The sequence below is a fragment of the Neolamprologus multifasciatus genome, chromosome 1, assembly GCF_963576455.1.
Source record: "Neolamprologus multifasciatus chromosome 1, fNeoMul1.2, whole genome shotgun sequence".
Taxonomy (NCBI): domain Eukaryota; kingdom Metazoa; phylum Chordata; class Actinopteri; order Cichliformes; family Cichlidae; genus Neolamprologus; species Neolamprologus multifasciatus.
The window spans coordinates 6,066,159-6,093,474 of NC_140439.1; the positions used below are offsets into that span (position 1 = coordinate 6,066,159).

The window sequence follows — 27,316 nt, forward strand, 5'->3', positions numbered from 1 at the left end:
AATGGACATAACAAAAACTGTTAATTTGACACACACATACGCATCCAGCCTGTCCAGTTGGATACCAGTACAGCGCTTGTTTAATTATCTGTGTTTTGTTTTTGTTTGTTTTTCCACAGGGGACCTTGTGTACAATGTCACTGATGGGTTAGGGTGGTGTTATGCTGCATTTTGCAATGCATCTTGTGAAATTGAGACGCAGTCCAGTCCATGTCCTGTGACACCAAGTGTGCCCACTACGGCACACTCTACAACTACAGTATTCAGCACTACTACAAAGGCCACAATTTCCAGCTCAGTACCTCTGACAACAACTAGTCCTGCCTCCTTTACTTCAAGTACATCAATAACTTCATCTACTCAAAATGTCTGCAATGAGGTGTATCCACCGAGACAGGTGTGACATGATTACATATGTTTTTATTATTTATTGAGTGAGGGCAATGTATGGGCTTTTTGTTAAATACCACGTTGGTGCTGGTGTGACACCCTGAACCTGACTGCAATAATAGCTATATCTATTTTTTTCATTTACCACTGTGATGCCTTGGTGAATACCAGTTGAGAGGCTGTAGAGTGTAGATCCACAATAGAGCATTTGGTAATTCCAAGTCCATGGTGTTGATTTGCTGATAATAGGCCTACCTTAGTGCACCACTGTGTACAGCTATGCTCTAAGCCAGAGGTTCCCAAAGTGTGGGGCCCACCCCCTAGGGGGGCACAGAGCCATTGCAGGGGGGGTGGGTGGTATGAAAAGAAAAAGAACGTTTGGATACTGCTAGCATAATTGACAGGTTTTTAACGGGGCTTCCATACAAACAAACGCAACATGCATCATATTTGATGCATATTTGGAGCATCAAATATGATGCTCCAAATATGAAACATCATATTTGGCGATGTTTCATATTTGGAGATGAAACATCACCAAATATGTTTCCAAACCAACTTCATTCCAAGCCAAAAACTAGAAAATATGGTGAAGCAAATCTGCCCTTTGGCTTCACCTGCACAAGTGCCGAGGTAGGTCTCCCCACGCGTTGGGCTCTCCAAATCACGGACAAACAATATCCTACATTCTTGATTTTTAGTTTACAAACACTTCTTATAATGATTAACTACTCCTGACATTTTGCTCTTTATACAGTAAAGTTACAGCGGGATACAAATAACATCAGGCTGATCCTGCCACGATTTGTCCCCCCGGTTCAAATCACGGACAAACAGCTGTTTATGTTTTTAAACCCATTTTGCACAGAGAGACATTTTTTGAAAAATGTATTGATAGCAATGTTGAACATTATTACACAGGAAAAAAACAACTACACGTAAACTAATCACAGCGTGACGCCTCTGCCTTTGTAAATGGAGGGACAGTAACTGCGTGTAAAACCTGCAGCCAGTCAGATTAACAGTATTTTGTCTCTGTCATTCTGCAATTCATCTCATGTAAACAATAACGTGGCCACAGCGTGACGTGAAAAAAGGCACATACCTTTGACGTTGCGTGATGAACAAAAATGGAGTTAAAAGTTAAAAAATCGCAGTTTTCGGTGATTTGAAACGCCATTTACGTGTGGACGAAAAGCCCAAATGCATAGAAACAGCTGCGTTTTCAAAAATAACCGTGTAGGTGTGGACGTAGCGTAAAAGAGTGTGTGAAATCGGACCAGAGTCGAGATGTGAAATAAACCGCAATGGAGTTTGAAAGCAAAATATGAGCCTGTGTGGTGGGAGGATGTGTTTGCATGTTGGGGGGGGGACATTTTTCTTCTAAAACAAAGGGGGGGCCAGCAAAAAGAGTTTGGGAACCACTGCTCTAAACTGAAAAAAACATATAATGCAGAAATGAAACACAGTGGCTGAATGCAGCAGTGGGTAGCACAGCTGCTTCACAGGGTGAATGTTTCCGGTTTGAAAACAACTTGGGGCTCTTTGTTAGCATGTTCTGTACCTGTGGGGTCACATATTAATAATAATCTGGTGACTTCAGCTTTACTGTTACTTCACAGATTTACAAATGTAAAAACTTTCAAAAATAAATAAACATATATTTTAGATATGTGCAAAATGCAATAAATAAATAAATAAAAGAGCACATGTCTGGGATAAGAATAATTATAAAATAAAGACAGTGTATTTTAAACAAACCCATGATCTCCTAAATCATCTTTTGTTTGTCAATACTTCAGAATGGAGAGTCCTGGGATGCCGGCAACTGCACCACAGCTACGTGCATTAATGGGAAGATTATAACGATGCCAACAGTCTGTCCTACTGTGCAGCAGCCCATCTGCACCAATGGACGCAGTGCTGCTAAGATCTCTGATGATGACAGATGCTGCCCTCACTATGAATGTCGATGTAAGCTGAATAATGTTTAATATAAATACACACCAAAATATAAAAATACACTATGAAATCTGTCTCTTTGATATTCTGCAGATAATCGTGTGTCAGAGCCTTGAGGCTTGTAAATACATGAAAAGCCACCACTGACCAACAACATGAATACCATTCATGTTGTTGCTAGTTATTTAGGCTGTTATTGTCTATCGTCTTTTTGTGGCATATTTATTGTTGTGCATGTGTGCATATAGTGACGTTTTTACATTACTGTGCTCTGTTTTATCTACAGCACTTTGGCCAACCTTGTATTAAACGTTCTTTATAAATAAAATGAGATCAGCCTGCATCCTGACTGTTTAGGCAGATATCTACAGTATCTTTTGTTAACTTCTGACACTTGTCTATTTTTCCTGTTGCAGTTATTACTTAACATTTCTATACACGATTCTTTTCACCCTGCAGGTGTGTGCAGTGTCTGGTGTGGATCCCACTACTTAACATTTGATGGAGAATCCTACAATTTCAATGAGAACTGCTCTTACTACCTGGTCAAAGAGATCATTGCTAAATATAACCTGACTGTTGCAGTTAACCGTGATTGTGATCCATCAGGCAGTGCATTCTGTCCCAAGGTTCTTACTGTTACATATAAATCTTTCAAAGTGGTTTTGACTCAGCTGATGTCTTCAGGAATATCAGCTAATGCGGTAAGCAATGATTCAATTTGACCAAGCGAAAGCTGATCTAATGGTTAATCTTTCAAATGATGCTTGTTTCACACTGTTTTTTAATGTAAATTGTGTTGTTACCTACAGGTGTTTGTCAATCAGCAAAAGATCTATCCTGCCTATAGCAATTCTGTCCTGCGCATTACTGGCACAGATATAATCACCACGTTGGAGTTACAGGACATCAGTGCAAAAATAGTCTATTCAGGCTCTTCATTCAGCATTGACCTTCCCTACTCCCTCTTTGAAGGAAACACAGAGGGACAATGTGGTGAGTTAGAGAATACTTCTCCCAATCTTTAACCCAAACAATGACCATTAATAAGACAAATATTAATGATAGAAAAGATTCCTCGGTCACTTGCAATCAAATTTAACTCTAATCCATATCCAATCTAGAAGGTGAGACAGCCTCAGCACACTTTGGTTAATAATAATAATAATGGATTGCATTTATAAAGTGCTTTTCAAGACCCTCAAAGCGCTTTACAATTCCACTATTTATTCTCAAGTATACTGAAGCCCGTTATAGTTTTGTAATTCCTGCTGCATATCATTAAACTCCTCACCTTGTTGTACTGCATTTCCAGCTGAGAGACATGATGTTTTTTAACTTCTCACATCTAACTAATCCCAAATACCTAGGAGAAATTAAAAATGCAACACAAACAAAGTTATATACTTTTAAAAAAAAGTTTTAGGAACCCCAATTTTTCCAGTTTTTTATTGCAATTCAAGTTCGGGTCCAATGAATAGCTTGAAATGGTACAAAGGTCAGTGGTGAACTGCCAGAGGTTAAAAAAAACGTAAGGTTACTCAAAACTGAAAAATGACGTACATTTCAGAATTATCCAAAAAAGGCCGTTTTCAGGGAACACAAAATGAGTCAACAATTTAAAGCTGTTCTGCAAAGCTGGTGCTACTAATTCCTACAGGTGTTCCAACTTTTCTGGAATACTTACAGCCCCCTCTGTCTGCATAAAAGCAGTGTTGGAATACACTGTGGTACGACACCCTCGTGAGCATCAGTTGAACAGTATTGTACTGCAGGAAGTAGTGGGTTGCTACAAAAAATGCAGTTAACAATGGAAGAGACAGACCAACACTACAAAGGTTAGGTCTTTTATCTACAGAGAAATTAGGAAGAATGTCAAGATGTCAGTGAGTACAGTTTCCTTCACCATCAAAAGGCCAACAAACTCTGGCAGGAAGAGGTCTGCAGACCCAAAGCCACAAATGAATCAGAGTTTCTGAGAGTTAACAGCTTGTGTGATCGGCGGCTCCCAGGACAACAGCTTCAAGCACAGCTAATAGTGGTCATGGTAAGGAAGTCCCAGTTTCAACTGTGAAGAGAAGACTTTGAGCTTGCAGCAAGAAAGCCATCGCTAAGATGCCAGAATGAGACAAAGAGGCCTGCCTGGGCCATTAAAAGCTGCTGTTGGACTACTGAAGACTGCAAGAAGGTATTATGGGAACTTCTGCAACAGATGTGGGAAGAACGTCCTGAACAATATTTGATTTCTGTTTTAGAAAGAAGCCACAGGGGTGTCCAGCTGTTATATCTGCCAATGGTGGCTACTTTGATGAGTCAAAAGTTTAGAGTACATTTTGGTCATTTTGTACTAGGCTTTAATTTCAGGATAAAGCGGATGAAGATGGATGGATGGATGGGCTTTAATTTCAGAGTGCAGTGAGACATTAAATTGCATCATTTTCAATAAAAAACTGGAGAAACTGGGGTGTTGTAAAACGTTTGATCTGTAGTGGGTGTAAAACATTTTGATTGCCGCTAAAAATTATGTTTGTTCTGAAATGTTAACTAATTTCCCATTTAAAGAAATATCTGTACATGTCTTGAACAAACTGTAAGTTGAATTAGAGTGAAGCTTAGATAAGAAAAAGAAGTATGTAAGTATGCAGGTATGCCTACATAACTTTGATATTGATCATATAATAAGTTTCTTTCTTAGGCTGTTGTTCAGGCTTCATGCTGCTGCTTTTCCTTCACTAGGAACCTGTGACAACTCCCAGAGCAATGAATGCCGTTCTCCAAATGGCCAGGTGGGAAGCTGCTCAGACACTGCAGGCGAGTGGCAGGTCCCACATACACCCTGTGTTATCCCCACAACCCCACCAACACCCAGAACCACATCAAACCCCCCACACTCAACACCAGCTGTTTGTGAACCTGCTATCTGTGATCTACTAACTACCAGGTAAAGAGCACCACAAACTGTTCAGCAAACTCGTTATACTTTTCATTTTGGTAGATGGAAAAATGTACTTATTCTGCACATGTGGAACAGAAAGTGCTATAATGGTATTTTCTTTCCAGTTTGATTGTCAAGTTGACAGCCTGTGAAGGAGCGCTGCAAATATCCTAAATCAATAGTATGTATCATAAAGTGGCAGAGCATACAGATGAAGACAAAACTGAGACAGTACTGAATGACTTGGCCAAGTTCTGTAAACAGTTCTGCAGTCATCCAATCTGATCTATTAAATAGATACAATTTGTCTCAGAGTGACACTGAAAAACTAGTTCATGCATTTATTACTTCCAGGCTGGACGACTGTGATTCATTATTATCAGGAAGTCCTAAAAACTCCCTGAAAAGCCTTCAGCTAATCCAAAATGCTGCAGCAAGAGTCCTGACAGGGACTAGAAAGAGAGAGCAGATTTCTCCTGTTTTGGCTTCCTGTTAAATCCAGAATTCAAAATCCTGCTCCTCACATACAAGGTCTTAAATAATCAGGCCCCATCTTATCTTAATGACCTTGTAGTACCATATCACCCTATTAGAGCACTTCGCTCCCGCTCTGCAGGCCTACTTGTTGTTCCTAGAGTATTTAAAAGTAGAATGGGAGGGAGAGCCTTCAGTTTTCAGGCCCCTCTTCTGTGGAACCAGCTTCCAGTTTGGATTCAGGAGACAGACACTATCTCTACTTTTAAGATTAGGCTTCAAACTTTCCTTTTTGCTAAAGCATATAGTTAGGGCTGGACCAGGTGACCCTGAATCCTCCCTTAGTTATGCTGCAATAGACGTAGGCTGCCGGGGATTCCCATGATGCATTGTGTTTCTTCTTCAGTCACCTTTCTCACTCACTAAAAAAGTTCCACAAATTCATTAATTCTAGATGAAATGACTTTTACCATATTTTGTTTCTGTGTGCACATAAAATAATGTCAGCATCAAAAAATAAACCAGGATATTTGGAAAAGCTGCCTTACTTTGTTTAACAGCGTTAGAGAAATACTTATAAAAATAAAAGAAAATTTAATGGGAGGAGCTTTTATAATCTATAACTGCTTATTGATATAACTGAAATTAACACACAAAGTAAGGACATTTTCCTTTGGCCTGGTATTTCTTTGTGCTTCTTGCCAATAAACAAAGTTTAAGACTCTTCTCAAAACATATTTATTCGCTGAAGCCTTTGTTTAAGGGGATTGACTCAATTTGTTTGAACATGTTTTATTTTATTTTATTTTTACTTTGCTTATGCTCTTTGCACATGTACAGCACTTTGTGAACTCTGGTTTTATGTTAAAGTGCTTTATAAATAAAGATGGTATGGTATAAATCATAATGTTATTTCCCCTTGAATGGAGCCACTGAGTTTAGTGTATGTGCCCATGAAAAACTGCCAAATCTTCTCTGCAAATGCCTTACAGCATTGACTGGTTTTGAGCTTCTGGTTACCTTATTGGTGACCCTGCTACAGTGGTTTGTTGAGGTTTAGTACTGTCTCCAAATTGAAGGCCAAGCTTTATAAAATGGTACCACATTTGTAAAGAGCCCACCGGGGGCAGAGCAGCAGTCTGGGTGGTTGTAGCTCAGGAGGTAGAGCAGCTCAACTCCTAATTGAAAGTTAGGTGGTTCGATCCCTGGCTCCTCCAGTCTCTATGCCAAATATCCTCGGGTAACATATTGACCTCAAGTTGCTCTCTGATGCATCCATCAGATGCAGTGAATGTTAGATTGAAAACACACATAGGAAAAAAGTGCTTGTCTGGATGAGGGATGTTGTACATTATGAGGCACGAGTGCTTAGGTAGAGTAGACACGTACTGTCCATTCCACTCACCAGTTTTGTTTTTGTTTTGGTGAAAGCACTATCCAGTCCTTTTACCAAAAACAAAGAAATAATTGACCAAACACTAGTTTCTTCACTTTTTGTACTAAGTTTATAAGCTAAGCGATCGCACTGAGACAAGTAACTGGCCTATCACATACATGGATGTGTTTAGTCGTTATGATGAATGTTTGTACACATTTTGTGAATAATCATTTCCCTGATATCCTCTGGCTTGTATGTCCCTTCTAGTTTATTTGCACCGTGCCACAAAGTCGTACCTCCAGGACCATTTGTGACGTCATGTGTCTCTGACACTTGCAATCTTGGCACAAGCAGCTGCTGCAGTCTGGAGGCCTATGCCACTGAATGTTCTAATGAAGGAATCTGTATCGATTGGAGAAATGCTACCAATGGGCTCTGTGGTGAGATATAAATATTATATCCAGACAGTTGATAGTGTATAACACTACGGTTTTTGCAGCTCTGAACAATGTGCTCTTAACATACTTCCATCTTTCAGAGCACAAGTGTCCGAGCAACAAAGTGTACATGCCCTGTGGTCCATCTGTAGAGCCTACATGCAATAACGGGTAGCGTAAACCATATCAGTGTGAAGAACCTTTGTTTGTTTAATGATCCTGATGAATTTAGTGATGTGTATCTTTAATCAAGATTAGCCCAATCTCTATTTTTGTAGGGTCTTTACTCTGAATTCATTTTCTCTCATCAGATACAACATGGCATACCAAACTGTGGCATCCAGCAACAACACTAAGGAAGGCTGTTTCTGTCCTCATGGCACCACATTATTCAACACAGTACATGACATATGTGTTGACACCTGTGGTAAGACTCTATAAGAACACCATTTTGCTGGGTTTTGAAATATTTTTCTCCAGAACATCACCTGCTGTCTGTGCTTGCCTTTCAGCCTGTGTTGGACCTGATGGGAAACCCAAACAGGTGAGACCTCTGCTCTTGTGTTCATGCATTCTTAACAATGGATAAGATGTGTGAATCTGAATCGGTGTGTTTCTTTTAAACAGCTGGGCGAGACTTGGACAAGTGACTGTCAAACCTGTGTTTGTGACGAGGTTTCCATGAGCGTCCAGTGTGAGCCTGTTCAGTGCCCGTCTGTGCAAAGTCCTAACTGCAGCAAGCCTGGCCAGCAGCTGGTCAACAGTACAGTGAACTGCTGCACAACACAGTCATGTGGTCAGTTTTGGTGTCTTTGAACTAGCTTTAAACTGTCTTGCAGTTGATATCACACAAATGGATGACTGACACTGATGAAAATCGCCTTTCTGGGGACTAGTACTGTCTTTATGCTCAATTTTCATCTCAAAGTGCGTTTTTATTACAAGACTCGTTCAGTCGATCACAGACATTATTCACACAACACTTTCATCCATCCCTCTGTGCTTCCTGACATTTACACACACACTCCATTGGATGCATCAGCGGCAACTTAGGATACTTGAATCCTCAAACTAGAAGAGTAAGGTATCAATCCAACAACCTTCCGGTTCGTGGACAACCCACTCTACCTTCTGAGCCTAATATGCCAGATAACAGCTGGAGGTAGTCTCATGCCTGGCACATTCATAACGTAGTTATTTAGCTTAATGGAAAATATGCATCTTTGCATTTCTGTTTGCTTTTCAGAGACAGCTTAGTTCTGTGTGATTGAAATCTCAGTCAGTGAAAGTGAAAATGAAAACTCAAAATCACAGAAAAATCAAGATCGGTAGAGCTTGTGCCAATGTACTTATGGTTGTTTAGAAAAGAAAAGACTACATTCACATTAATCTGCTGATTACAATGTTTTGGAACAAACATCAGATCTCAGGGACAACGATCACGCTGCTTTTCTGATATAGATGAATGTTCTAGGACTAAAAGCGTGTCATATTATTTGATGAAAATGGAGATTATCAACCTACATAGGGCTTAATTCAAAGACACCCCAAAAATCAAAGAGAAAAAAATGTGTGGCAGGCTAGTCCATTTTGTAAAATTTCTTAGCAGCAACTCAAAATGGTTTTTAGTTGTTTGCATGGAGCCCATGTGCTTAAGTCTGGCAATGTCAGATATATAGATGGTCTCCTGTGGGATCTGCTGGTGGACACCATGATGGGAAATGCCAAGCACTTAACGGTGCAGGGTAGTGGATCACCCACTGTGTCCTGGGGACTCCTCCCAGGTCTGTATTAGGGTATAACTGAGTTCTTCAGTCTAAAGTGCAACCTGGTGGTGTTGGATGGACCAAAGCGTAATGTTGTAGAGGTGTTATATGGGACTTAGTCAGGTGATCCTGGAAGCCATTCGATGATATTTATCCTTGAGGAACTATCTGCATCCACACGAGCCTGTTCATCGTTGTGCACCAGCGTCTGATAATAGATCCAAGGATTTCATCCCAATGCTAGTCCGGCAGTCTGGGTGTCATCACCCCCATAAGTCTTGAGTAGAAGATACTGGTCCTACTCGTGGGTTGAGGACCTTCAATGGCCCTGTCCAGCCCTTCCACTGTGCTGGAATACACAACCAACCTTCTGGCAATGGCACATATGAGTATGTGTGGACCTCACAGTACCAAGGTACTGTACTAAGGTCACAGTACTAAGATCAATACAGGTCAATACAGTCCTTCACTCTCAGACTGCTGGCCTACTTGTTGTTCGTAAGATATTTAAAAGTTAAGTGGAAGGCATACACTTTCATACACCACGTTAATCATTAGTTATTATTAATCTTTGGGTCTGTTGTACAGCCTGTGTTTGGTCCTGTCTTTCTCCTCTCACCCGCAACTAGTCACAGCAGATATAAGCCCTTCCCTGAGGCTGGTTCTTCTTCCTGTTAAAATGAAGTTTTTCCTCCCCACTGTCAGCAAAGTGCTTGCTCTTAGGGGTTATCTGACTGTTGGGGTAAGACCAGCAATGTTGTAAAGTCTTAACCTTGCAACATAAAGTGCCCTGGGGCAACTGTTTTTGTGTTTTGGAGCTATATAAATAAAATGTAATTTCATTTCATTGAATTAAATTAAAAGAGAGCTTGGCTTTCCCAACTTGTACTAAATCATGTAAACATACATAATTGCTTTCCTGGTTCTTCAAGTTATTGTTATCAAATGGAAAGTTGTGCAAATCTTCATCATCACATTCTGACAAGTTCTCCTTCCTTTTGCAACAGAATGCAACGTAAAGCTGTGTCCTGCTCCTCCCACGTGCTCGCCGGGCTTCCAGCTGAGCATCACCAATGGCACCTGTTGTCTATCCTACAACTGTGGTATGTCACTCTAATCCACCAGCCTGTCCTATCTGCTGTTGAACACGATATAATAATCTGAAGAAACCTAATTATGATACTAAAGAATTCCTACTTGTGTGTTAAAGCAAGAATGACCCTGATAAGGAAGTGAATGAATAAATGGGTGGAGTCTAGTACAATGTAAACTATAACAGATCATCAATGCATATGTGTGAATGTTAACTAAACCCATGTCTCTTTGTGTCTGCAGTTCCTAAAGGTGTATGTGTCTATGACATGATTGAATGCAAGGTAAGCACACAGTTCAAACAATAAGCGGTTTTCCCTAAGACATCAAACAAGCCCATCTGTTGTCCTGAATTATACACAGGACATATGGATATGTTTGTATGATTTACATCAGTATATTCAACTTTTTAAACTGTGCCTGACTGAAAACTGAATGAAGCCCAGCTGTAAAGTTACAACAGTGAAGATTGTGTGAAGCACTTTCGCTGGAATGTGTGTATCCAGATGGATGGTTAGGTCTTCATTTCAATCGCAGCTATTGGAAAACAAAAAGTAAATCAGCTACATTTGTAGGCAATACTTCACATAGTGTCACAGCTGAACACAGCAAGTAGCTTTAACGTGTATTCAGCCCATGCAGTTCAAAGTAATAGTGCAGTAATGTGCAGGTAGAAATAAACAGCAGCACAGGGACCGCAGGAAGTGCTTATAGCTTGAGTTGATTTTACCGCACCTGTGGTGATGAAATCACCAGTCTCTCTTGTCCTATTTGTTGGAAAGGTGTTATATTTCAATGTCAATTTTTATGTTCTTTATAGATCTGTATTACTCACTTCACTGATACGATCTTTGATTGGACTAGTTTGCTCAGTTGACATGTAAAACATCCCCTTATATATGTTATCTTTGACTGGTGGTTTAGATTTTGTCAAGCCAGCTAACTCTTTCTGTGCTGAACTTTGTTTCATACTCATCATTACGATAAGGCTTACAATAAATATGTATGAATAAGTATGAAATATTCCTTGAAGCAATTAATATAATATATAACATACAATTCTTTAGCCTGGTACCAAGATCCCAACGCCAGACACATCAGAACCACCGCTGGAAGCACCAGAAGCACAATCAATGACAGAACAAGCATCAGTAACAACAACAAAACCATCAGGAGCAACAACGTCAGCGTCATTTACGCCCGGGCCCTGCGAGGAATGTTACTGTAGCTCCAAAATGGATCCTGTCACCAAGCTGAACATCATTATCTGCAAACCTGTCATCTGCAACAAAAACTGTTCTGCTGTAAGCTCATTCACATGCCAACATGACACATTCATTACTATCATAAAGAGGAATCATCACCCCACACTTCACACCAGCCAGCCTGAGCAAATCGCAGTATAAGGTCCAGAACAGCACCAACAAACTAGAAGCACAGATGTGAATTGAAATGAACAACTTTGTGAAACTTGGTTAAAAACAAAACACTGAAGCAGAGCTGTTCTTATTTTCTGCAGTAGAAAATAATGTTCATTGCTGAAACGGTATTGCTATGTTACATTAAACACAACTGTAGCTTCACATAATGTATGAACACGCACTCCTTCAGACGTCTCTAAACAGCATTTCTGCTATTTTTTTAGTAGTAGCTCACTATGATGTCACTGGGGTTGATATCACTAATAACACTCAGGTGTTACTGGGCACATAGAAACACCACCCGTCTGTTGTTCAAATGTTTCTTAATGAGGTGGAGCCATCCAATAGAAAGTTGGCCTTTATACCTTTAAGGTGAAGAATTAAAAGTACATGTTTCAGATAATGAACTAAGGATAAATGTTATGAAGCACTGTCAATGTTAAACGCTACTCTTTAAGAACTTTATGAAGGCATCATTAACAAATAAGTTAGCCTCTAAGCACGTATGTGTTTATCCTTTATATACTTTCTTCTTTAGTTTTGTTGTGCAAAGAGTAATGATAAAACCTTTTTAGCCCTTTACTGATTTCTTAGGTTTTTACATATTTGTCACACTTAGATGTTTAAGGTAATCAAATACATTTTTAAATGAGATAAAAATAACTTAAGTAAATATTAAATACAGTTTTTAAATAATGAAAAGAAAAGAATGCCTGACTCTAACTCTAACCTACTAACTGGCTGTGCCCCCTTAGCAAGAACTGTATTCCAGCATTTGTGATGAGTGGTAGAGTCCTTCACATGCAGATTAATGAGTGAAGCATATTCCAGCATCCCCAGCTCTACACAAACACATCTCTCCTTACAAAGCTCTCTCACTCTTCATATCTCACTCTTTCGCAGGGTTATGAATATCAGACTGAAGCAGGAAAGTGTTGTGGAACATGTGTTCAGACGGACTGTGTTTTCACCACACCTGACAACGTGACGGTGCATGTTATTGAGGTCAGTACTGCAACCAACAGCAAATAAATGCTAGCATTAGAAGCACCAGCAGGACTCCTTTCTTTTTCTTTCTTAAAAACTAATCAGCAATTTAGGACCTAAAAAACAAAAGCTTAGAAATTCAAAGCCAAAAAAGTATTTTTGAAATGAGATGACATGCAGGTACCGTGTTTTGGTATAGTTTCTTTGTGACAACTGTCTTGACTTTCATGTTTTACAGGTCAACAGCTCTTACATACCTCCTAATGACAAATGTGTGCAATATACCTGCGAGAAGCTCAATGGACAGCTTGTTACCAAGGAAACCAAGACTAGTTGTCCGCCCTTTAACCCCTTGGACTGTGAACCTGTGAGTTTATTAGACTTTTACAGATCAGATTACTGGATTTTGCATTTTACTGCTGAATATTTCATACAACATGAACTGTCTTCTTCCTCCAGGGCACTGAAACAACAGATGCCAGTGGCTGCTGCAAAACCTGTAAGCATCAAACTAAATAACTAAATAATGTTAAGAACAAAGTTTCAAACTGTGCCTCACGTGAGTGTGCAACTGTTGTTATGTTCCAGGCAATATCAGTGTGTGTAAGACCCAGAAGGAGCAGAGAATCATTGAACTGAACAACTGCAAGAGCGCACAGCCAGTTAACATCACATACTGCGCTGGACACTGCGACAGTTTCTCCATGTGAGTCGTTTATTTCAAATTTAACCGAGAGTCATTTCCCTTAACTGGCTGCTACATGTCCACTGTATTCTTTCTCATACGTTTGTTTTAGTGCACACCAAAGAATACACCATTATTTATCTGCTGTAGGCAAACTCATGAATAATAACTAGTACATATGAGTGCAACAATAAAGTAATGATTATCTTTAAACATCAGCCACTCAGGATGAGGCATTGTACAGAACATTCATATTTTTCTGTTAGTTACTGTAACTAGTGCAGACTTCATTAACGGGTCTTTCTGTGTGTGTGTGTGTGTGTGTTCAGGTACTCTATGGAAGCCAACACAATGGTACACAACTGCGAGTGCTGCCAAGAAGCCACCACAAGTGTGGAGCAGGTGGAGCTTACCTGTGCTGATGGGTCTAAGCTGCAGCACAGCTACACCATGGTACAGTCATGCCAGTGCAGCAAAGCAGAATGCGTGGAAGGGACAACGCCCAAACCACAGCGCCGCAGGAGACGCTGATCATCAGGAACTTAACAATGGCTAAGACCACCTCGACACTCTTTGTGCCTCATTTTCTTGTCTCTGTTTAAACAAATGCTCCTTTTCTGTATCACGACATACCACAGTGATGTAAACTGTCTTTTCTTGGTGATAAACATTAAAGTCTTTCTGCAACATGAACATTTACACCGAGTCTTTGTGGCGATTGAACATAAACGTTTGAAAAACAAGTGTTTTTCAAAATAAAAAACATGGAGGTTTAAGACCTTTTGATGACAAATTTGACATTGCGAAGGGAACAATCTTACAGAAATGTTATATTCCATTATATCTGCTATCGGCTGGCATCTAAATCACCTTCTCACTTAAAAACATTCAATTCAATTCAATTTTATTTATATAGCGCCAAATCACAACAAAAGTCGCCTCAAGGCGCTTCATAGGTAGCAAAAACATGTGCACTACTTGTTCTTGTCTAGTGATGTATGACTGCAATTCATGCTAAATCATAAATATTCTGAATAGTCTGAAACCAGTAAACACCAATGGAATACCAAAGTTCCTGGACTGAAAGATGTGTATTACACTGAGATAACAGAATCACGTGACACGACTGCACGTTCAACATTAAGAGTTTTGCAGACTGAGTCTCACAGAGAAGAACTTTGGCAGACAAAATGTTGGCAGGTTACAGGTGTGAATAGAAGACTTAGATTAGAACACAGTCACCAAGGAGCATCGTTGGTCCTAAAACCTCTGCAGATGTCATACTGTTGTCCTCGTTCATAGTTCATGTGGAAGGTAACTGCACATGTCCTGACTTAGTGATGGTAAACCTATATTAACTTTGTTAGAGATGACTCACAGTGGACAAAAGAGTTCTTCTAACCAGGGTAGTCATTCACTCATTATTATTACTGCATACATTTCTATATATACACAATGAATGATTTGAAATGCACTACACACTTTACAGATACCAATAATACAGGAGGTTGTGATTTACTGCAGTTATGGCAGGTGCAAAACAAACTGTTTACAAAAGCATCAACATGAATATTTGGTGGGCTGTGAAAATCCGATCCTGTGATTCGAGGGGAGAACACCCACTGAGTGGCTACACCAAAACGACTCTGTCAGAACTCGGGAGCAGAGTTGTGTTTAAGCACTAGGGACCTTATTTGAACTGGAAACAAAGACTTCAGCTGCTGCTGCAGTATGAGAGTATATGACTGTGGGAGGACTATAGACATGTCTATAAGAGAAGGGGCGGAGCTCTGCATATAGACTACTTTCACTGTGAATGCATGCATCTGTTAGCATGTCTGGTATCAGACTGTCTTGTATAGTTAGAGCTCCTCAGCCATCTGCAGCAGAGAGTTGATGGCAGCATCCTTGTTGCCTTGCTGTGCGTCCAGTACAGTGCGAACCACCTCTTTATCCAGGTTGGGGAACATGTCCTGCAGAGCCTTAAGGTCCTGCTCAGTGCATGGTAGGCCCTGGTTCCCAATTGCTGGCATGGTAGTTGGCACTGCCATAGGCATCATGCCCTGGTTGTAGACTGCAGGAACTCCTGGGAACACAGATGACACTGCTTATACAAGAACCAGCTTTGAACTTATTAGATACCTGACTGACTAACTGACTGACCTGTGATGGGCACGTATCCCACTCCTTGTTGATACACAGATGGCATGAAGACAACAGGCTGAGTCATCATTCCTGCTGGTAAAGACTGGCACAAAGACAGGGTTAACACTTTCACTTCATGGAAATAAATGAAACAGAAATGAAAGATGCTTTTCAGCATATTTCCTGACAGTGAAGCAACACTTGATCATTTTTAAAGCCTTTTCCTTGAAACTAAATAAAAATTAATAATATATATTAGAGGCTATCGTGTTCCAAGCTTTCAAGATTCGTTTTGTTACACTATACAAAACAATTTATGGAAACTGTCATTGTCCAAATACTTGTGGGAATAATAAACTGACTGTGGATCCATCGTAACAGCACAACCTAAACTAGATCTGTGATTTAACACAGACGTGTGATGCACTTGCATCTTATTTGATGAAGAGTGCGTGTACATGTCCTCACAGTAAAAGACATGACCAGGTTGATCATGCCCTCCTTGTCGTCACCCTGCCGTCCACTCAGGCTGAACCACTCATCCACCACTCTGCCCTCCCTCAGGCCTTCAGGGATGGTGACATGTGTCCACGCTATCCTGTCATCCATAGAAAAGGCTCTCTGTACATCAGCAGAAACACATGCAAACAATTATCAGGTCAGTGGAGAAATGCAAACGTATACTGCTGGATCATTAACAGCATATCAGAGTTAAAATCCAACGGTTTCTTCATTTGTAAGGCTTTAAGACAGGAAATTACCAGAGTATGAAAACAATTCATTCAGCCCAGAATAGAAGATGTGACCAAAACGTTCTGGGAAGAGGCCCGTGACAAACACCCTGCCTGATTTAAATGTAGCTGTCTCTCCTTCAAGCTTGTTTGGCACCAAATATCAACAACAGTTTAAGGTGAAGACCCTACAAGAAAACCCAACGACTAGACAACCGCTTCTGAGCGAGCACTTGGTGAAGGAAAAACTCCCTTTAACACAAAGAAACCTCCAGCAGAACTAGGCTCAGTGAGGGGCGGCCATCTTTAAAAAAATAATTAATTAAAAGAAAAACTGCCGGTCACTGATGTGCTGATGTCATTTCACCATAGACCTCAAGCAGATAAACTTTCAACTTCTGTTTCAAATTGACCACATTTTGTGATAATGGATCATAACTGGGTTTCTTGTTGGTGCCAAGCAGTTTGGAGAACATCCAGCACGTATTTCAGAAGAACAAGTACAAAGGGACATAACAGGACTTCCCCCGAGAGATCTAAGAAGTCATGCTGAAGATGGTCCAGAGGCGCATTAGAACATGATCTTTAGATTTTATAGGCCTTTTGATTACACCCTATATCATCAATAAATATGCACTGTTGATAGAGACAGAATGTAAGAAAACATACTTTCATGTTTCATCGGTTTTATAACTTGTGCAATCAGATGTTTGAATTATAAATAAAGGTGATCTAAATAATCGTCAGGGCAACAAAAGGCTGAAAAAGTAAGTTGTACTAAAAAAATACAGCTGGAGGAACTTAAGTGATACGGTTAAATGGCAACAGGTGAGTGTTTGATTGGTTATGAGAAGAACATCTTAGAAGAGTTTCTCAAAAGTAAAGATGGGCGAGGGTTCATCCATCGGCAAAACTGTCTACAAATTGTGAAACAATTCCAGAATAATGTTCCTCAACATAACATTTTCTTTGAATATCTCATCATCTAATATACACATGAATGGACTCCAGATTCATCTGTGTTTAAGGGAAAAGGCTGAACATCAACACTGAGGTCTTGTCCCTGCAGTGGCAGCGAGAGCCCAGCAGGCTGTCAGGGCTCAGGAACACTTTCTGAAATTGTTTGACACAGTTTTTCAAAATCAAAGTTTCATTTACTTTGTCCATCCTTGACAACACATTTCCTCACTTGAAGGCTGAAACTACAGAAACAAGGTGCGAGGAGGATTGTAACGCAATAGCACTGACACGGCATCATGTCCAGGAATACTGTGCAAATTAAATCTAAGCATGAAAGCAGCCCAGATAGTTTTCCCTGAAATCTTAAGTAAAAAATGACTGCTTAACAAATAACCTCGTAACTTTTTAGTAGCGTTCACAATACTGTCACATAATAAAACTGAAGAAAATATTCAGGTTATTCAAAAGTCATTTCCATCCACCATTCCCCTGACTGTAGAGCTAGAGGAGTATCCCTGTAACCTCCACAGAGCTGTTTATTTGGGTAGCACATGACCAGCTGCTAATCTCCACCTCTGTAGCCTGTTTGTACTCAACAATGTGTTTCTGCCTCCAAGTGCTAAAAGACAAACAATTTCTTTGACCTTTGGAAGAAAGAGTTTTCTTGCATATTTGGTATAGTCCTGTGCTTTATTGGAGGATGTTGAAGTAGCTCCTTTTAGGTAGGAACTCCTTTGAGGCTGGAATGTATTCTGTTTTTAAATCACATTGCATTGGCTTTTCTCTTACAAATGCAGTTTGTTTTTTGGATGATACCTATTACGGTTTTCTTTTTTTATATATATATCTATATGGCTTTATGTTTGATAGGGACAATGAGGGAAAGAGAGAGGGGAAGACATGCAGCAAAGGGTCTCAGGTCGGACTCGAACCTGGTCTCTCAGCTCTCAGCTTTGCTGCATGTGCTCCACTGCTCATTCCAGTGAGCTAAACCGATGCCCGACACATTATGTTGTTCTAATTGTGTTCCATCTTCTTCTTATATTCCTCCAATTTTCTCCCTGTTTCTTTTTTCTTTCTGTCCTCTGACTGTCAGCTCTGTTATTGCCATATTTCACAGCTTTTGGCCATACTACCTTGAGCATGCCCAGGTCAGACCAGGTTAACAGCCTGAGCATACCAGGTATGTATGCTTGGCTTGTCTGGTCTTGGCTCATCTACTAACCTGAAAGGTTGGTGGTTTAATCCCTAGCTGCTCCAATCTGCATGGCAAATATCCTTGAGCAAGATACTAACCGCAAGTTGCCCTCCAATGTAACAGTTTGTAACAGTTTGTAACAGTTTGTAACAGTTTGTAACAGTCACACCCACATCAGAGTGTGACTGTTACAAAGCACTTAAAAAAGTGCTTCTATGAACGGATGAATAGAAACATGTTTTAAAGTAGAAAAGTGCTATATAAGAACCAGTCCACTTGCACAATATGATAACATGAAACAGACAAATAGATAAAATGAAAAAAAGAAGAAAACACAAATAAGAAGAGCCTATAGAGCTCATCTTTGAAAAGCTGTGCCCATGTCTAACCATTCAGAAGAGAAGCTCTGTGACCTCCTCACCTCATCAAAGATCTCCAAGTAGAAAGAGTCAACCCCAGGAGGCACCGTGCACTGGATCACCTTGTTCCAGCGTGGGTTTTTGGCTCCATTATGAGCAGTCGGTGTCTCATAGACAGCATAGCCCAGTCTGATCCTACAGTATGGATCCATTCGGGTCATACCATAGTTTTTAGCCAGTTTGGCCTACACGATAAAACAAGACAGGTGGCTTCAATTAACTGATTAATTTAAGATTCATGTATTACAGTATAGCTAGCACGTGTACTCCTGTATTTAATCTAAGTTACACACAAAAACACAAACACTAAAACTTAGTTTAGTTGATCAAGATCCCCGTTAGCTCCTGTAATAGCAGCAGCTACTCTTCCTGGGGTCTGAGGAACATTTTAACCAAAACGTTTTTCAGACATAAAACTTCATGAAAGACAAAGAAGATTTGCATGCCACCATTGGGTTACACTGACCTCTGCATTAGACTAGTTCAACAAGGAGGTAACAAAATAAACCTGTCTGTCAACAGCACAAAGAATATGGATGAAGATCCAAAAAAATAAAGTTTGTTATAAAGAATTTGTGGCACTTTGGCTATAATGACTTTTCGGTTAAAATTTAGAACTTAAGAAACTAAACAAGAAGCTTTTATGTGTAACATAAAAGAACAAGCTGTTGGTGTGTATATTTTATCCACAATGGTACAAATACTGTAATGACATCAGTTGCACTTCTAATAGTGAAGCTGTGCTCACCTGGACCACTGTAATGCTAAGTCGTCCTACGGTGCTTATGGAGCCTCCGTACTGCAGCTGCCTGGCTGCCTGCGCATCCAGCTGGACCTGCTGCTGCTGCTGAGTGGGAGTGATTCGCAGGAAATCCTGTGGAAGCTCCCCAATATACACCTGAATACAAAGACACAGGGATTAAGAGTGACTCTGCGCAGTCACTGAGGGAGACAGTTAAACATGATATACTCCACGAGATTACGTCGAGACATTAACTGATAATAATTTCAACTGATGATCATGTTCTTAAACAGGACGTCGACTCCGACAGCAAAAAACTGGTTTAAGTTTTACCCAGAAAAACTGCCACTTGTTTTTCAGCAGCATACAGGGGGTTGGAGGGAGAGAGGATTGCTTGGTGCTGTACTAAGAGATACGAATTCATGCAAATCATTTAACATTGTATGTATTTTTTGAAAGAGAGAAAAGAACAAAATATAATCTATGGAAGAGAGAAACAAAAGTTACTGACATGTATGTAGGATTGCCATATAATTTAAATATGGGATAAATGAAGTGCTTATTGAAACTAAGATGAAGGCGAAGAGGAGAACAAGTGGAAAACAAATGAAGTCCTCGAGCAGGGTGATCCAACCCTGAATACAAACTCAGAGCTGGTTCCACAGGAGAGGGTCAAGTAAGCTAGAAGCTCTGCCCCAGTTCTACTTTTGAAATCTCTCGGAACCACAAATAAGGCTGCACTCTGAGAGGAAAGTGCTCTATTGAGAAAATATTATACGGAGCCCCGCAGGGGACATGGGAGAAAAAAAAGAATTAAGACGGACTTTTGCGAGATCTCGCAAAACAAACTCGGGATCTCGCAAACGTTTTAGCTGCATTCTGCGGAGGCCGCCAGCTCGAAGCCAACCGGGAGGTCGAGGCACGATGTGCCGGGAAAGCGGTGTTCCTCCCGGCTGTAGTAGGCCTTGACCTCCCGTTAGCTTCGAGATGGTGGGTGTCAGATCTCTGAAAACGTCGGAGCACTTTTGCAAATATGTGATGTCTTGTAAACCGAGCAGATATCTGACGTTTACACAACTACATTCACGCCTCAAAATATCTTAAAAGTGTATTTTGTGACCCAGAAAGAGTAACATTACAACTAAGTAGCTGCCGCCATTGTTGGAATTCAACTTTTGCGAGATCTCGCAAAATTTCTTAATTTCTTTTTCTCCCATGTCCCCTGCGGGGCTCCGTAGTATTATGAGGTCTTTATAGTGTATATTCATTCAGGTCTTTGTATTTCAGAGGAAGAATTTTAAATTGGTTAGAATGTAAAACAAATATAAATATATACCGTATTTACCGCACTATAAGGCGCAGGTAAAATCCTTAAATCTTCACAAAAATCGACAGTGTGCCTTATAATCTGGTGCGCCTTATGTATGAATTTTGGTTTGTGCTGACTGACCTTGAACCGGTTTTATGTGGCACACGATGCTCAAAAATCTGTCAAAATGTTTTTAGAGGAGCATTACGGTTACCGTTGCCAGGAGCTTCACGGAGTAATATGTACTATGCTTCAACACAACATTCCCGTGTTGTGTGTGTATAACGACACCAAAATGGCACCCGCGAAGAGACACGCTTACGAAGCATATTTTAACCTTCGAGCAATTAGTTATGCAGAAGAGAATGGAAATAGAGCAGCTGCGAGACAATTCGGCATTAATGAGTCGATGGTGCGCAAGTGGAGGAAGCAAGAAGATGACCTAAAACAAGTAAAGAAGACCAAAAGGAGTTTCCGAGGGAACACGGCGCGATAGCCGCAGTTAGAGGACAAAATTGACCAGTGGGTTATTGAACAGAGAACAGCAGGTAGAAGTGTCTCTACAGTCTCTATTCGACTCAAGGCAACAGCAGCAGCACGTGACATGCAGATCGGCTTTCGAGGGGACCTTCTTGGTGCTTTCGTTTTATGAAAAGGCATAATCTCTCAATCCGCACAAGAACTACTGTCTCACAGCAACTGCCAAACGATTACAGAGAAAAGTTGGCCATTTTCAGCACCTACTGCCAGAATGAGATCACTGAAAAGAAGATCAGAACACATCACTAACATGGACGAGGTCCCCTCACCTTTGACATCCCCGTGAACCGTACTGTTGAGAAAACAGGCACCAGTACGGTATCTATACGCACCACAGGGAACGAGGAGTCATCCTCCACTGTAGTTCTGGGCTGCCAAGCTAATGGCCAGAAACTACCACCCACGGTCATTTTCAAGAGGAAGACTTTACCAAAAGAAAAGTTTCTGGCCGGCGTCATCGTGAAGGCTAACTCAAAGGGCTGGATGGACGAGGAGAAGATGAGCGAGTGGCTGAGTTTATGTCAAGAGACCGGGTGGCTTTTTCCACAAATCTCCGTCTCTTTTGATCTACGACTCCATGCGCGCCCATCTCACCGAGGCTGCCCAAACCCAAGTGAAGCAAACTAATTCGGAGCTTGCCGTCATTCCGGGTGGATTAACCAAAGAACTCCAACCACTAGATATTGGTCATTCAAAGTTAAATTACGAGCTGCGTGGGAGCACTGGATGACAGAAGACGAACACACGTTCACCAAAACAGGGAGGCAACGCCGAGCGAGTTACGCCACTACCTGCCAATGGATCGTGGATGCTTGGGCTAAGGTATCAGTCTCAAGTGTTGTCCGAGCTTTCACGAAGGCTGGAATAATCACTGAACAGCTAAGTAACAGCAACGAGACTGATTCAGATAATGATGAGAGGGATCCGGGCATGCTTGATGCCGGAATTGCCGAGCTGTTTACCGTAACTCAGTGGAAGTTGAATGTACTGGAAAATGTAAGTGTATTGTTCAATATTTAATGTGTTACAGCTTAACAGTGTTAAGAGTTACTATGAATGAGCTTAATAAAGGTCGAGTTATCTGACTGTTTTGTTTGTCTTAATGCGCCTTATGTATGAAAACAGAGCCAGTCTTCAACAGTGCGCTTTATAATCTGGTGCACCTTATAGTGCAGTAAATACGGTACTGTAACCTTATTTTGGGGCAAAGTCAATAAATATTTGAAGCAGTTTTTATCTTATTTGACTGGTGATGTACTAGTGATGACAGAAATGTAAGTTAATTTAGATAATGCTTCAAAAGTACTACCCGAAAAAGTCCCCAGAGATATTTCTAGGTTACTAAGAGTGGCAAGAGTCCCGTCTACAAGCAGGACTTCGGTTAACGTTACATTCTTAGACACCCGTATTCAAATGAGGGTTGGTAGACTTAATCGTGTTTTACATATCAGCATCCTAATTTGAACTCTAACTAGCAGGTAAAACCTACAGTCAATTAAGTGAGTCATGATGAGACAGGTTTTTTGGTTTGGTTTGAGTTTTTTTTCTTTAACTTTTGTTGATTTATATGTATGGCTCACTTGGAAGACATGTTGGTGATGCTGCTGAATTTTAGTTAGCTACACTTAGGTCCATCACTTGTTGTAGAGAGACTCAGGTTTTGTAGTTATCTAGACCACTACAGTTGAACATCCTTTCAATCAATGACTGTCACTGCAGCATGCGTGATGTCACAAACATCACCACACGCTTCAGTTTGTTTTTTCTGCATAATAGCCTCATAACAGCCTTCCTCGCTGTCATCTGACATCTCTTGGGTTTCATATTCAAAATTACAGTGAAAAGTTACAGAATACAAAATTCTTCACTCTGAATCAACTTCAGATATTATGGCTGCTTTATTTGTCATGTAATAACAATGCAACAGGCCCCATTTAACCTGTCTAAACAATTAATTACAACATTTTTGGTAAAAACTCTAGAATTAAAACTTAAGGTATACATTGTGATCACATACTGTCCGATTTAAAATCCAATGTGGTGGTTTACAGAGAGAAAACTTTGTCCAACAAATTCTAACTATATAATGACGGATCTTTTTACTGCTCTGACCAATCCAAATGAATTCACTGAGTGGGTGAAATGCTGCTAGCAGCATGAGTCTTTTCCCCCAGTCATTATAGCCGACTATATCTCTCACTTTCTGTCTTCCACGAGTGAAACTGTACAAGAGAGAAGGAGCAAGTAAATCAGTTTGTCTTCATCTACCCGAATAAACACAGAAAATGATGCCAACTTATTGTTGCTAAGAGCAGGATGCAAGGGCGTAGATTTGGCATGGACGGCAGGGACATGTCCCCACCAATAATTTGATCTCTTCGAGTAAAGAACAACAATCCCGATAGTAAGAAAAAAAACATCTGTCGACGTCTCATTCACCCAGCGGTGCAGAAAGAGTTAAATTACGTTCTCTACCGGAGTCCTACGTCATGTGACAAATATGGCCAATGTGATTGGCTGAGCCTTTCAGGGAGCTCTGTTTAGTTTCAGCAGCGGCAAACCTGCTGCGAGGAGGAGAGGAGGACGGCAGCAAAAAGGAAGAAGCTGGATATAAGAAAGTATTTTTCAAAGAAACCTGTAAGTCACTTAAAGCAAAGTTCACTCATAAAATGTGTCACAATAACGTTACAGGCCATGCTAGGCTTTGGCCCACATCAGTCTAAAACTGTAACCATGAATAACGTGTTTGGGAAACTAACTGCACAACATGCAGCACTATTAGTTCTCTCAGTCTCAGAGCAGCATTTCTAATTTTGATTGAAGCTGTCAGAGAAAACGGAGCCTCGAGCAGCCAGGATATTAGTTTACAGAGGCTGTTAGAATTATATGTCTAACGTTAAAATGTTGGTGACACAATAATTTCATCCTAATGGTGCTGACATATTCACAGGGTTCATTTTTGAGACAAAATATCATGAGGTAGTCATGATTTTGCAAATATTCCAACCAACAATGCTGACACAAGATCACAGGTGAAACTGGATGATGTTGGTTCATGACTGTATTTGAAGCACATGTGTGACTGCATGTATGTGAATGTCTCACTGTTATTCATCAGGTGACAGAGGCAGCTCTGCCGTGTTGTAGCTCAGAGGTGAAGAGGTCACAGGTGACTGACTGATGGTTTGGTGCTATAGATTAACTAGTATTTATCATCATGACAATTGTTAGGCTGCTGATGTAAATTGATTCATTAGTGTATGTTTGACAAAGAATCTGAATTGACACGTCTCACTTTTTATATGGCACGAATCAATGTGTTATTTTATCAGGTGGCAATATGTCCTCGTGCAGTCAGAGGGGAAGAGCCAAAGCTGAGGCACATCAAGCACATAATAATAATTTTAATCTGAGGATAAAACGCAGGTACTGAGGATGAAAGAAGCTTCAGTGATCTCAGAAGACTAAAAAGATGGGTAAGGTTAACAGTGACTCGAATGAGATTAAACAATGCTGCTGTATGTCCACCAGGAGAGACTGGACAGTATACATAGATATATATATAGATATAAAACCAATATGCCAGCAGTTTATCTCAGTTAACGAGAGGAGAAAGCATGTGTTTGGCCCGTTCACATAGTGGACATTGAGTTGTTGTGTGGGACATGTAGTCCATGTCTGTTGCTGTAACAGTAGTTCATGTTTGGAATAAATAATCCCAGCTCACTGATTTGATCGGGGCAACAGTGTGGCTAAAATGTTGCATAATTTTGCTGAGAGATCTTTTTCTTTGTGGTAATCTTAGACGAGTAGTTTTATGGACAGAAACCACCAGATCATTCGGTGTTCCCTTAGTGCTAATGTGTCAGAGATGTTAGTGTACTATAACTGAAGTAATGTTGTTAAGTCCTTAAAGTCATATTCTTTTATTGTCATGACTGTATTTGAAGCTATTTTTATGTTTGTATGATACCTGATTTATATGAAATATGGCTGAAGTAAACTAAACTCTAAAATACTTTGTCATTTGTTATATAATTCAAATGTAAAAATATGAATTGTAATTTTAAATGGTAGAATAGCATATGTAGGCAGGTATATTTCTCCTTTTTTTTTTTTTTTTTATCAAGAAGCAAAGACAAAAAGGGGAAAATAAGAAACGGAGCAGGGTTCGGTGGTTGAATCATCCGTCCCCACCAACGCCAAAACCAAATCTACGCCCTTGGCAGGATGTCTCCACACATTTCTATGTTCAACGGTATATTGAACTAAAGAATCCACGAGAAAACTTTTGTTACTTTTTAGGATTTTGTGAGTTTAAAAGACGCAAACCCATGCCTTTAATGTGTTTATCTAGCCTTTCTTCTAACATTTTAACGTAATGCTAGCACGCGGAAAATATTGGACGTGAACACCGTTTTGCTCAAGTCTCAGAACTTCATTAACTTGTATTTAGTCGGTTTATGAGTAATCATTAGATCAGCTCACCACAAATCAAAGGCTTCATGTTTTCTGACTCTTTGTAATAACAAAACATCCTCTAAGCAGCAACACAGAAACTGAAATTACGCTTCCCAGATCTGAAGCACGGGAGTGAAACTGCTCTTTATCGTTTGTTGTGTAACACGGAACACGTCAGTGTTGCTATCCTGGCAGCTTAATCCTTGAGTTGCTATTAGCTACCTAAGCTAACGCTTATCCGTTAATTACTTTCGTCGACGTTTTGAATGACGGGTATTGAATGCTAAGCTAGTGTCAGTGCTGTAGGTCTCTGTGCAACTCTTTCCTGATCATTTAAGGAACTGCCAGAACTACAATCCAGAGTAACGCCTAGCTGTGTGCGTGCCAGTGCGAACAAACTAGACAAACACCGAGGTCGCTACCTGTCCCCTCTGGGTGCTGATGGTAGTTGCCATGTCGTCTCCTCTTTATCGGGATTTTCTGTTTTTTCTTAAATCACAAGCTTACGGCGTTGAAAAACAAAACCACATATACTGTCCACTACAACGGATGTTTACCCTTCGAAAGACCTCCTCTTCCTGCTTGTTTTTTTATATATATGTCACGTGACAACCAGTGTTACAGTGCTTTACCGCCACCTACTGCGTTGGAGTGGCAATAGAACCACTCTAGCCAAACCACCGGATCTTGAAGATACTATAGAAGGTGAAGAGTCACCTGATCCACAAATGAATGGAATGCACTGCATTCAGTGGCGGTCCAAGGCTGTTTGGCGGCCTAGGCGAACACTCTCTTGCCCCCCCCAATAACAAACAGCAATAAATCAAATCACGTCATTCAACTTCAAAAGCAAAAATGTTTTTTGAAATGTACACAAAAGTAATTCTTTAACTAAAACTATGTGCTGTTATTGATGGCTGTTTGACTAACAAACAGCCATCATAATATCCATAGCCATCATACAATGAGAATAGGACAAATCAACAATTGGCACTGACTAATTAATATTGTGCTGAACACAGTCCAAAAGATTCAGTAAGCTACAAAGGAAAGTGGCAAACAAACGTAAACAAAAGTTTTCACTATCACTACTAATTAATGTTATCTTCTTGTATCCCTGTTGTGGCCAGTTCTATCCTCTATGTTGTTGCATGCTGGGGCAGCAGGTTGAGGGTCACAGATGCCAACAGACTAAATAAACTGATCGCAATGCCGGTAATGTTGTGGGGATGGAGCTGGACTCCGTTAGGGTGGTGTCTGAGAGGCAAATGTTGTCCAAGATAA

The 27,316-nt window shown here is 40.4% G+C and overlaps 2 protein-coding genes and 1 long non-coding RNA gene across 3 annotated transcripts in view; 1 reads left to right on the plus strand and 2 right to left on the minus strand.

The window, feature by feature from the left end:
• Positions 1 to 14,220, plus strand: part of LOC146525210 (uncharacterized) — a 55,332-nt gene extending 41,112 nt beyond the window's left edge. Inside the window, 18 exon segments of the mRNA XM_085156348.1 lie at positions 120 to 397; positions 2,193 to 2,364; positions 2,812 to 3,056; positions 3,165 to 3,348; positions 5,089 to 5,293; positions 7,407 to 7,579; positions 7,678 to 7,747; positions 7,888 to 8,003; positions 8,089 to 8,120; positions 8,204 to 8,372; positions 10,350 to 10,445; positions 10,678 to 10,718; positions 11,502 to 11,738; positions 12,759 to 12,860; positions 13,081 to 13,209; positions 13,302 to 13,341; positions 13,431 to 13,548; positions 13,857 to 14,220. Coding sequence (XP_085012474.1) covers positions 120 to 397; positions 2,193 to 2,364; positions 2,812 to 3,056; positions 3,165 to 3,348; positions 5,089 to 5,293; positions 7,407 to 7,579; positions 7,678 to 7,747; positions 7,888 to 8,003; positions 8,089 to 8,120; positions 8,204 to 8,372; positions 10,350 to 10,445; positions 10,678 to 10,718; positions 11,502 to 11,738; positions 12,759 to 12,860; positions 13,081 to 13,209; positions 13,302 to 13,341; positions 13,431 to 13,548; positions 13,857 to 14,058 — 2,609 coding nt within the window. The 3' untranslated portion in view covers positions 14,059 to 14,220.
• Positions 1 to 27,316, minus strand: part of LOC146525206 (uncharacterized) — a 374,600-nt gene that overhangs the window by 141,886 nt on the left and 205,398 nt on the right. The window lies entirely within an intron of this gene.
• On the minus strand, positions 14,415 to 26,591 carry tollip (toll interacting protein). Its single transcript, XM_085156335.1, has 6 exons — positions 26,455 to 26,591; positions 19,729 to 19,878; positions 18,983 to 19,165; positions 16,141 to 16,293; positions 15,691 to 15,775; positions 14,415 to 15,613 (listed from the first exon to the last, which is right to left on the minus strand). Exons 1-6 carry the CDS (start codon positions 26,485 to 26,487, stop codon positions 15,390 to 15,392), a joined length of 828 nt encoding a protein of 275 aa, XP_085012461.1. The 5' UTR covers positions 26,488 to 26,591; the 3' UTR covers positions 14,415 to 15,389.

Excerpts from the sequence above, each read along its gene's own strand:
- tollip (XM_085156335.1), bottom strand. The coding sequence starts at position 26,487 with ATGGCAACTACCATCAGCACCCAGAGGGGACAG. Across the intron at positions 19,879-26,454 it reads TCAGCACCCAGAGGGGACAG|GTGTATATTGGGGAGCTTCC; the intron begins GTAGCGACCTCG and ends CTTTGTATTCAG. Across the intron at positions 16,294-18,982 it reads ACTTGGAGATCTTTGATGAG|AGAGCCTTTTCTATGGATGA; the intron begins GTGAGGAGGTCA and ends GCTGATGTACAG.